The 12,412-nt window shown below is 36.5% G+C and overlaps 1 protein-coding gene across 8 annotated transcripts in view; it reads right to left on the reverse strand.

Moving 5' to 3' along the window:
* CEP135 (centrosomal protein 135) overlaps window positions 1-12,412 on the reverse strand; it is a 79,488-nt gene that overhangs the window by 59,811 nt on the left and 7,265 nt on the right. For 7 of the 8 annotated variants that reach the window (XM_033425358.2, XM_033425357.2, XM_033425360.2 and 4 more), the window contains 3 exons: window positions 12,009-12,176; window positions 9,409-9,550; window positions 7,218-7,302 (listed from right to left, as the gene is read on the reverse strand). In XM_033425358.2, coding sequence (XP_033281249.2) covers window positions 7,218-7,302; window positions 9,409-9,550; window positions 12,009-12,176 — 395 coding nt within the window. Of the gene's footprint in view, window positions 1-7,217; window positions 7,303-9,408; window positions 9,551-10,349; window positions 11,981-12,008; window positions 12,177-12,412 lie in introns of those variants that run through there. The other variant, XM_033425363.2, reaches the window with a different exon arrangement.

Genomic DNA, 12,412 nt, shown 5'->3' on the forward strand with positions numbered 1-12,412 from the left:
TCAAATTGGCAAAACTTAAAGAAAAAGAAAAATTATTGAAAGCAGCAAGGGAAAAATGACAAATAACATACAAGGGAACTCCCATAAGGTTAACAGCTGATTTCTCAGCAGAAACTCTACAAGCCAGAAGGGAGTGGCATGATATACTTAAAGTGATGAAAGGGAAGAACCTAAAACCAAGATTACTCTACCCAGCAAGGATCTCATTCAGATTCGATGGAGAAATCAAAAGCTTTACAGACACACAAAAGCTAAGAGAATTTAGCACCACCAAACCAGCTATATAGCAAATGCTAAAGGAACTTCTCTAAGTGGGAAACACAAGAGAAGAAAAGGAACTACAAAAACAAACCCAAAACAATTAAGAAAATGGTCATAGGAACATAATATCGATAATTACCTTAAACGTGAATGGATTAAATGCTCCACCCAAAGGACACAGGCTTGCTGAATGGATACAAAAACAAGACCCATATACATGCGGCCTACAAGAGAACCACTTCAGTCCTAGGGACACAGACAGACTGAAAGTGAGGGGATGGAAAAAGATATTCCATGCAAATGGAAATCAAAAGAAAGTTGGAATAGCAATACTCATATCTGATAAAACAGACTTTAAAATAAAGAATGTTACAAGAGACAAGGAAGGACACTACACAATGATCAAGGGATCAATCCAAGAAGAAGATACAACAATTATAAATATATATGCACCCAACACAGGAGCACCTCGATACATAAGGCAACTACTAACAGCTATAAAAGAGGAAATCGACAGTAACACAGTAATAGTGGGGGACTTTAGTACCTCACGTACACCAATGGACAGATCATCCAAAATGAAAATAAATAAGGAAACAGAAGCTTTAAATTACACAATAGACCAGATAGATTTAATTGATATTTATAGGACATGCTATCTGAAAACGGCAGATTACACTTTCTTCTCAGGTGTGCATGGAACATTCTCCAGGATAGATCACATCTTGGGGCACAAATCAAGCCTCAGTAAATTTAAGAAAATTGAAATCATATCAAGCATCTTTTCTGACCACAACGCTATGAGATTAGAAATGAACTACATGGGAAAAAACGTAAAAAACACAAACACATGGAGGCTAAACAATACATTACTAAATAACCAAGAGATCACTGAAGAAATCAAAGAGGAAATCAAATAATACCTAGAGACAAATGACAATGAAAACACGACGATCCAAAACCTATGGGATGCAGCAAAAGCAGTTCTAAGAGTGAAGTTTATAGCTATACAAGCCTACCTCAAGAAACAAGAAAAATCTCAAATAAACAATCTAACCTTACACCTAAAGGAACTAGAGAAAGAACAGCAAACAAAACCCAAAGTTAGCAGAAGGAAAGAAATCATAAAGATCAGAGCAGAAAAAAATGAAACAGAAACAAAGAAAACAATAGCAAAGATCAATAAAAGTAAAAGCTGGTTCTTTGAGAAGAGAAACAAAATTGATAAACCATTAGCCAGACTCCTCAAGAAAAAGAGGGAGAGGATTCAAATCAATAAAATTAGAAATGAAAAAGGAGAAGTTATAACAGACACTGCAGAAATACAAAGCATCCTAAGAGACTAATGCAAGCAACCCTATGCCAATAAAATGGACAACCTAGAAGAAATGGACAAATTCTTAGAAAGGTATAACCTTCCAAGACTGAACCAGGAATAGAAAATATGAACAGACCAATCACAAATAATGGAATGGAAACTGTGATTAAAAATCTTCCAACAAACAAAAGTCCAGGACCAGATGGCTTCACAGGTGAATTCTATCAAACATTTAGAGAAGAGCTAACACCCATCTTTCACAAACTATTCCAAAAAATTGCAGAGGAAGGAACACTTCCAAACTCATTCTATGAGGCCACCATCAACCTGATACCAAAACCAGACAGAGATACAAAAAAAAAAAAGAAAATTATAGACCAATAGCACTGATGAATATACATGCAAAAATCCTCAACAAAATACTAGCAAACAGAATCCAACAGCACATTAAAAGGATCATACACCATGATCAAGTGGGATTTATCCCAGGGATATGAGGATTCTTCAATATACACAAATCAATCAGTGTGATACACCATATTAACAAATTGAAGAATAAAAACCATATGATCATCTCAATACATGCAGAAAAAGCTTTTGACAAAATTCAACACCCATTTATGATAAAAACTCCCCAGAAAGTGGGCATAGAGGGAACCTACCTCAACATAATAAAGGCCATATATGACAAACCCACAGCAAATATCATTCTCAATGGTGAAAAACTGAAAGCATTTCCTCTAAGATCAGGTACAAGACAAGGATGTCCACTCTCACCACTATTATTCAACATAGTTTTGGAAGTCCTAGCCACGGCAATCAGAGAAGAAAAAGAAATAAAAGGAATACAAATTGGAAAAGAAGAAGTAAAACTGTCACTGTTTGCAGATGACATGATACTATACATAGAGAATCCTAAAAATGCCACCAGAAAACTACAAGAGCTAATCAATGAATTTGGTAAAGCAGCAGGATACAAAATTAATGCACAGAAATCTCTCGCATTCCTATACACTAATGATGAAAAATCTGAAAGAGAAATTAAGGAAACACTCCTATTTGCCACTGCAACAAAAAGAATAAAATACCTAGGAATAAACCTACCTAGGGAGACAAAAGACCTGTATGCAGAAAACTATAAGACACTGATGAAAGAAATTAAAGATGATACCAACAGATGGAGAGATATACCATGTTCTTGGATTGGAAGAATCAACATTGTGAAAATGACTCTACTACCCAAAGCAATCTACAGATTCAATGCAATCCCTATGAAATTACCAATGGCATTTTTTACAGAACTAGAACAATCTTAAAATTTGTATTGAGACACAAAAGACCTCAAATAGCCAAAGAAGTATTGAGGGAAAAAAACGGAGCTGCAGGAATCAGACTCCCTGACTTCAGACTATACTACAAAGCTACAGTAATCAAGACAATATGGTCCTGACACAAAAACAGAAACACAGATCAATGGAACAAGATAGAAAGCTCAGAGGTAAACTCACACACCTATGGTCAACTAATCTATGACAAAGGAGGCAAGGATATACAATGGAGAAAAGACAGTCTCTTCAATAAGTGGTGCTGGGAAAACTGGACAGCTACATGTAAAAGAATGAAATTAGAACACTCCCTAACACCATACACAAAAATAAAATCAAAATGGATTCGAGACCTAAATGTAAGAGCAGACACTATAAAAGTCTTAGAGGAAAACATAGCAAGAACACTCTTTGACATAAATCACAGCAAGATCTTTTTTGATCCACCTCCTAGAGTAATGGAAATAAAAACGAGAATAAACAAATAGGACCTAATGAAACTTCAAAGCTTTTGCACAGCAAAGGAACCCATAAACAAGAAAAGACAACCCTCAGGATGGGAGAAAATATTTGCAAACAAATCAATGGACAAAGGATTAATCTCCAAAATATATAAACAGCTCATGCAGCTCAATATTAAAGAAACAAACAACGCAATCCAAAAATGGTCAGAAGACCTAAATAGACAGTTCTCCAAAGAAGACATATAGATGGCCAAGAAGCACATGAAAAGCTGCTCAACATCACTAATTATTAGAGAAATGCAAATCAAAACTACAATGAGGTATCACCTCACACCAGTTAGAATGGGCATCATCAGAAAATCTACAAACAACAAATGCTGGAGAGGGTGTGGAGAAAAGGGAACCCTCTTGTGCTGTTGGTGGGAATGTAAATTGATACAGCCACTATGGAGAACAGTATGGAGGCTCCTTAAGAAACTAAAAATAGAACTACCATATGACCCAGCAATCCCACTACTGGGCATATACCCAGAGAAAATCATAATTCAAAAAGACACATGCACCCCAATGTTCATTGCAGCACTATTTACAATAGCCAGGTCATGGAAGCAGCCTAAATGCCCATCGACAGACAAATGGATAAAGAAGTTGTGGTACATATATACAATGGAATATTACTCAGCCATAAAAAGGAACGAAATTGGGTCATGTGTTGAGACGTGGATGGATCTAGAGACTATCATACAGGGTGAAGTAAGCCAGAAAGAGAAAAACAAATATTGTATATTAACGCATGTATGGGAACGTAGAAAACCGGTTCATCTGTACCATTTTTCAGGGCAGAAGTTGAGAGACAGATGTAGAGAGAAAACATATGGACACCAAGGGGGGAAAGCCCCGGTTGGGGGGGGGGATTGTGGTGTGATGAATTGGGCGATTGGAATTGACATGTATACACTGATGTGTATAAAATTGATGACTAATAATAACCTGTTGTATAGAAAAATAAATAAAATAAAATTCAAATATTAAAAGAAAAAGAAAACCCCACACACTTTCAATATTTGGTTTTGTTTTCCAAAAAATTTGAAAACAAAAACCAAGTATTCAATTTAACAAACAATTATTGAGCTTTGTTCTTAAGAATACAAAGATGAATAAAACACAGTCCCTTACTTTCAGGAACACACAGCTTTACAGGAAAAGCAAGCAAGCTAACCAATAATTGCTTTAATATGTTATTCAATGGTAAAAAAATAGAAATAGGTATATGGTACCAAAGTAGTCAAGGGAATAGAGTGATTTAGACTCCATTATACAATCATTTCTATCGAAATTAATGAAGGTCTTATCAAATAAACAAGTCTAAAAAACGTATAAATGATGCTAGTCAGAGAAGAAAGGAGGGATGTTCCAGGCAGTGACAGAGAAGCATAAAGCAACACGATATGTTTGAGGGAGCAGAAATGACTCAGTATGACTGGACTGTAATGTGCGAGGAAACTAATAGTTGGAGATGAGTCTGAAGAATTAGGCAGGAACTAATTATGATAAGCACTGAATACTTCGCTGGGAGAAATATTACTCTGGACTAAAGGATGAATTTGATAAGAATAAGACCAGAGGCAGGAAGACCATTGTAGGAATATATGAGAGATGATTAGGGCCAGTGGGATAGGGCAGAGCAGAAGTAGTAAGTTTAAGAAGCACTCAGAACTGACAGAGCATGGTGAGTGGTGTGTGACAGGAGGAGAATGAGATCTAGAAAGACTACAGAATGTTGGCTTGGGCAAATGCTGATGCTTCCAACCAAAGTAGAGAATATAGGAGGAAAAAGAGATTTGAGACAGAAGTTGGGAAGTTCAGTACTAGGCATATGTGTACAGAGAGCATTCATCCAAGTGAAAATGCCCAGTGTCAAGTTGGGTATATGGGTCTGGACCTCAGCAGAGAGGTCTGAGCCTGAGACACTGGGGAGTCATCAGTATTCAGGTAATAAACTAAGAGAGTGGATGAGACTATTTGAGAAAACACAGAGGGAGAGGAGAAGGAGTCAAAGACAGAGTCTTGAGAGACAGTGATATTTTAGGGAGCAGGCAAAGGAAAAAAGCAAAGAAGATATTATAAGAGGTTAAAAAAAAAAAAGCAAGAAAAGGAAAACCAACAGAAAATGAAGCCATGGATGAGTTTCAAAGAAAAATTATGAATGATGTCAAATACTACAGAGTGGGTCACAAAAATGAAGACTTAAAGTATCTTTCTGGAGGTAGCAGTTGATGTCAGTGGTATCAATTACTAGGTCAATTTATAAAGTGTGGGACAGAAGCCAGAATGCAAAAGGTTATGGAATGAACAGGAGGTGAAGAAGCAGAGAAAGAAGAATAAGATACTCTTCAGAGAAGTACTTATGAGGAAGAAAACATTAATTAGCAAGAGGGAAAAGTAGTTAAAAGAGATTTTTAACGGGATATTAGTGATGACACTAGTGCCTCCTCACCGGACTGTTAAGAAGACTAAAAAATTTATAATTGTAAAGCGGCCATGTAAGCTTGTTAAAGAATAATTGATTAAAGCAATATCCTAAGGAGAAGAGAGGAAATGGGGCCAAGTGCCCAGGCAGAAAGACTAAACCTTAAACAGGAAGAAGTACCACCCTACCCACTAAGTCTTAAGGAGAGCCTGAGTGTGAATATTGCTCATTTTAAAGGGGTAGAGATAGGAAATTGAGAGAAAGGTGATATCCTGAGAAGGAGGGTCTTATAGTCCAGGGAAAGAGCTTGAAGAGAACAGTAAAATCTGGAATATATGCTGAAAAAAACAGAACAAGTTCAAACAAAAAAAAAAACTGATAGGGAACAGAGTGGACTCAATCAAGATTGATAACCACAATAGATTGGTGGTTTCAATCAGAATGGTCAGGTTATTTTCTCCAAACACCCCAGCCACCTCATGCAGAGATAGTAAAGATTGGTCAGTTTATGTTCATAAAGTACTTGGAAAAAAATATGATGAAAGAATGACTGAATATAAATTGAAAAATATCAATACAATTCATCTCATCTCCATGAAGTAAGTTTTTTGGTTGACATTATAACAATTCCTTTTAACTCCATTTTATCCAAGTAATCTTCAAAGTACTTTATAAACTTAACAGTTACACCAACACATAAGTTACATCTATATTTGTATGTGCAGATTTCTTCACTCCAAAAAAACGTAGTCATGTGCAGAAAATGAAAAACATGTTACCCAATTTAAACTTCAGTAAGCTGTTAAGAAAGAAAGCCTATAATTATCCAAGTCAGAATTTAGCCAAGACGTCAACAGAAAGTAGGAAAGAACAAAGCTTGTTAAAGTTATAATCTAACTCTGCATCTATTAATTCCCCTGCTTCTTCAGAAAACTGTGTTATGGGGTACTAGTGCTTGTAGCAAAAACATGCAACAAATATGGTAACACAGAAAAGTAACTTTCGAAGAGCCTTATATTCAAAATGACAAAATCTATAGTAAGATTAAAAAATTATTTAAAATACCATTACAAAGCATAACACACTTTAATAAAATACCTCCTGAGATGGAAACAGTTAATATGGTTATATTTGGGGAGACAGATGATTCACCTTAAAAAAATCAAAACAAAACAAAAAACTACTATTCACCTCCATGCATAATGAAGGAAATGGACTGAATGCCCTGAAGCCATCTAAGCCATTCCATCTATTAATTCTAAATATTAACAAATTTATGAAAAAGAAGAGCTGTTTTAAAAACTCAGTATCAGTAATATCAAATATAACTTAATTTCACTTACAATCACACCTACTATGCAAGTAAATAAAAATCCTACCTGCTTGTTATAATCTCTCAGTCCACTTTCCATCACTGCTAACTTTTCTTGTAACTGGTAGACTTCTTGCTGAAGTTCTTGAATTCTGAAACACATTTATAACTAATGTCAATATACTTTTGTTAAGAAATACAAAATAACAAGAAATGAAACTAGATGCCTTCTCTTAAAAACCCTCTACTTTTTGTTTCTCAGTGAGGTAGGAGGTGCTGTGCCAAAGGGTTCCGAAGCCATGGCATAGAGTACATCATCTTGCAGATTTAATTTTCCAAGAATAGACAAAAAATGGAGTGGTAAATAATTTGAAACTCAGATACATTATGCCTACTACTGCATTTTAATCCTCAGGACAACTCTTCCAGGTACTGTTGCCAATTCTCAGGTTCAGGGAACTAAGCGTCTAGTCCAAAATTCACAATATTATAAAGTGAAATAAGGGATCCTACATGACCCTGTATTTTCTAATGAACTATCCTGCAATCCTAGAAAAAAGAAAAATATTGAGAAATACTACCACTTTCCAAGTAACTACAGTAAAAAACCTACTCCTTTCCAGAACTCGTTAATTCTAAGAGAAACAAGATTTGTCTAAATTATCTGAATTCTGCAACTGCCCAAATGTATTTGTTTTACATCAAACTTTGCCATGCATTAACATAAATATGACACAACCACTTTCATACCAGAAAAATAAAGCCTGAAGCCAGGTCTGCTTTTAAGAGAGGGGCTTCCCTGGCGGCGCAGTGGTTGAGAGTCTGCCTGCCAATGCAGGGGACACGGGTTCGTGGCCTGGTCCAGGAAGATCCCACATGCCACAGAGTGGCTGGGCCCGTGAAGCCATGGCCGCTGAGCCTGCGCATCCGGAGTCTGTGCTCCACAACGGGAGAGGCCACAGCAGTGAGAGGCCCGCATACCGCAAAAAAAAAAAGAGATTTTCCATGGAGTAGGGGTGAGTAAGGCTAAACACTGCTCGTCCCTGCCGTTACTGGAACCAACATTTCCTACTAATCTAGGTGTAGGAGAGCAGTATGTATGCAACCACACTTACATATGCACGAATGACTCTGAATACAGTTAAATGTGCACATGCAAATTAAAACAAACAAGATAATCAAGAGACTAATGCTACCTATGATGGTTTGATAGAAAAGAAGAATGAAGAAGAACATTAAGGTGAAAGAAAAAGACAGAAAATGATAACACATGTAGCCCCCAAAAACTTCTTGCATAATACTAACACACTGTCTAAGTCCTAGATTATAACTGTACCATAAAAACAAAACACGAGGTATTTCATGGGTAAGGTCAGATAACTATATAAATACAGGTACATAATACTGTGTGAGATGAACTGAGCTAAAAGATCCTAATTGGTTCCTCAATCAATGTCTTTTTTTTTTTTGCTATATTGAGATTAATAAAGTAGAAAACTCCCCCATATTCTCTGCATAATCTACAAAGTAAAAAGCTAACTGCACTAACCATTTCCACTAGTGTGTTCCGTACTTTAAACTGTTTCTGCAGCTAAGACCACAGAGGCTGTCACTAGTGCTCTCTCACTCCTCTGTACCTCTTATAATTTTCTTAATGGCATTTTGTGTATTCCTTTGTCTCATCTTTATTATACTGGGTTATAAGCTTCTCAAGAGCTGCAACACCACCTTATTCATCTTTACATCCCCAGAACAGTTACATAGTGCCTTTTCCAGAGAACTTAATGAAGTTTTAATTAAAACAATTTATATCTGATTCCAATTTAAGGAAATATCAACATATACAGCTAGAGAATCATGAAGCAGAATTTCAAAGCCAGTTACAAGTCTACTCATGTCTACTGGTATTTGACAAAAATCTGAAGTTATAAGGAGTCTGTAAAAGATTTACTGGGTGATGAAACTAAATGTCAAAGCAACTCTACTGAAATAGGCTCTAGATGGCACTAAATTGTTTTAAATCAAATATGGACAGAAACATCAGATACATGATCTCTTTGAAATCAAAAGTTTCAAAACAAGTAAAAACCTTCTATATTCAGAATACACTCAGAAAGCATTTACTGAGTGCTTGTGCAAAGTTCTGTGCTAGGCACCAGAGATACGCTAGTTAAGAAGACAGAAGCCCTACTATGAACAGACTGAAGGGGAACCAAGTGATCAATTAACTGAAGCCAACAAAGAATTATTTAATGCACCTGTTATCAGCCACTTGCAGGAGGTCTGCAATGTAAGGGTCATCTGGCTGAGGAACTGGATAAGAACTGACTTCAGAGGGAGGGACTGGTTCATCAATTTGCATACGCTGGCGCCTGAAAGCAATACTTCTTTTCTTGCCACCTAAAAAAAGCAAATGTGTATTTCAAAAAAAAAAAAAAAAAAATTAAAAACAAAACAAAACACTGTCTTAGAATTAAATATTTCAGAAGGTTAGCCTTTTAGTTATAAAGTGTGTCTCTAGCTCATATTACATACGGATAAAATGTTTTCTTCCTTATATATAAATACCCACCTGATCTTTAAACAATGCATTCCTAAAAACCTCAACAAGATATGGTTATAAAACAAGCTTTATTTTCTGCATGCTTGGTACATATGCCCAGATTTAATCCGTTCCTCCAAGAGATGAGGACCAGCCCTCGGCAAGATGAAAGTTGAGTGTGCCTTGTGGTATTCGCTATTATGAGCTCAAGAAATCATCACCAGCAGAAAACTGTCAAACGAGGAGCTTAAGGTAGTGATAACTAAAATAAACATGCTTATTAAGCAATGCCAAAGGAGAAGATAACTGAAACTTTAAGAAGCCAAATTAGGATATAGTGGAATGTATACCCTGAATTAGTATAATTTCTTAAGTAGTAAATTGTCTCAATTATCCTTAAAACTAGCAGGAGTAATTTATTTTTATGGTTAGATATATCTTGCCTTGGTCCAAGCCACATGGATAATTTACCTTTTCCAGTATCTGGCCCAGATTAGACATGTACTTGAAAAACTAATCGACCCTCACAAAGAAAAAACATAACTCTCAACTTTGTCTTCATTAGAACCCTAACAAATTTTTTATACTCCTAATCTTTTGTTTTGAGGATGAAGAAACCGGGTCAAAAGTATTTAAATGACCTGCTTGTATACACACCTGAACAGGTAAACCATTTTCTTCTTCCCTTATCTCCTGGTTTTCCTCCTTGGTTGCTCCTCAGTTTCTTTCAAAGACCCTCTTCTTCCACCTGTGCCTTAAATGCCAATTTTCCTAGGGTCTGTCTTTGGTTCTCCTCTCTTTCCAGTCTACATAATCTTACTAGATAATTCCTACCACATTCAGAGCTTCAATTCTCATGATATTCCAATGATTCCCAAATGTGAATCTCCATCTGGGAATCATACTGCTGAGAACAGATCTACATATCCCACTGCATACTAGAAATCTCAGCGTGAATGTCCTGTAGGTATAACATACTCAACACACCCTTTGTGGAGGGTGGACTCCTGTTCTGCTTTCCACATTCTCTACCTTAAGAAATATTACCATCATCCACCCACTCATTCCCTTCTAACAGAAATTTAGGAATTCCTCTACTTCCCAAGTCTACCATATTCAGTCACTAAATTTTAGAGATTACACCTCCTAAATCTCTCTTGAATCTGTCCCACTCTTTTCTCAGAAAATCCTCTTTTTTGTTTTCTTAATCTTCTAGGTACTTCTGAGATCTTCTCCCACATTTCTCCATCTTTTCTGCCTTTGGCTCACGGTCCTCCCTCTCCATCTCATTTCCTGCCATTTCAAATCCCACTGATTCCTCCCCGACCCTGACCCCTCGGTTCACAATTCCTCAACTCTCATGAGTCTCCTCTTCACTCAGCTATAGGCCCACAATAACATGATTACGCCTGGACTTTGTCACTGGTTAGAACTGTGCCAGTGCCCAGATCTTCAACTCTCTTCTGATGGCAATCTTCATTCTGACCAAATTACTTCAGTCTCTACCTAGTCTCATAATTCAGCACTTTCCTACACCTCACTTACTTCCATAATCTTAATCCCATGGTTTAGACATCTCAATGATCTGGTTACTAATACTGGAGATTGTTCCACTGACTTTATGACCAGACAACCACCAACTCTGCATATACCCCATCATTTCTTTTTTCTTGCTTGAGAACTACTGAGCATAAAGCTAAAAAGAGTAAAATAGGGCTTCCCTGGTGGCGCAGTGGTTGAGGGTCCGCCTGTTGATGCAGGGGACGTGGGTTCATGCCCTGGTCTGGGAGGATCCCGCATGCCGCGGAGTGGCTGGGCCCGTGAGCCATGGCCGCTGGGCCTGCGCGTCCGGAGCCTGTGCTCCGCGGTGGGAGAGGCCACAGCAGTGAGAGGCCCGTGTACCGCAAAAAAAAAAAAAAAAAAAAAGAAAAAGAGTAAAATAAACTAAGAAATAAGAAAGTACATCATTTCCAAATTCTTTAATGAGTATGAATTACTTTTATAACTGAAATAATAATAATGATAAAAATAATAGAAAAAAGAATTTAAATTAATGATTAAGGAAATAAAACTCTGGGCACTGAAGCCAGACTACTTGTATCTAAGAAGTTATTATTACATAAATTTCTAAGCACATGTATAGAATATAAGCTGGATCTTCAGAAATAAATTTAAAAGTTTTTGTGACTAGCCAAGTACATCTTTTCAAATACTAAAGTCTAAGCATGAAAATTCAAAGTCCCATTTCAGTCAACAGTTCTAATACCTTTAAAATATTACATACGTACAATTTGTTTTGAGAGGCAACAGACTCACCTGGAGTTTGTACTATAGCTTGCAAATTCTTTTCTTGAAGTTGTTGAATTTTTTCATTCTTAGCTTTACTCTCTTTCTCCAAAAGTTTGAGCTTATGAACATATTGATTATTTAGAAATTTCAGATCAGCTGTTTCACGTGCACACTTTTTCAATGTGGTTTTCAACTCTTAAAATGAAAAAGATTCAAAGAGTATTTTACAATCTAGAAATTCTTCCATTTCACAAAATACAAAAAGTCATAGTAATTTGAAAGGCTCCACCTGATTCTCACGTATGCTTTGTTAGAAAGGCTATACCTTTTCTACCACTATTAACAAACTGCAAATAAGTCACTAAGCACAAAAAGGAATTATATTTTTCTTCTGTGGTATGAGCCTAATATAAATCATGACTTTTGATCCA

The sequence above is a fragment of the Orcinus orca genome, chromosome 4, assembly GCF_937001465.1.
Source record: "Orcinus orca chromosome 4, mOrcOrc1.1, whole genome shotgun sequence".
Taxonomy (NCBI): Eukaryota; Metazoa; Chordata; class Mammalia; order Artiodactyla; family Delphinidae; genus Orcinus; species Orcinus orca.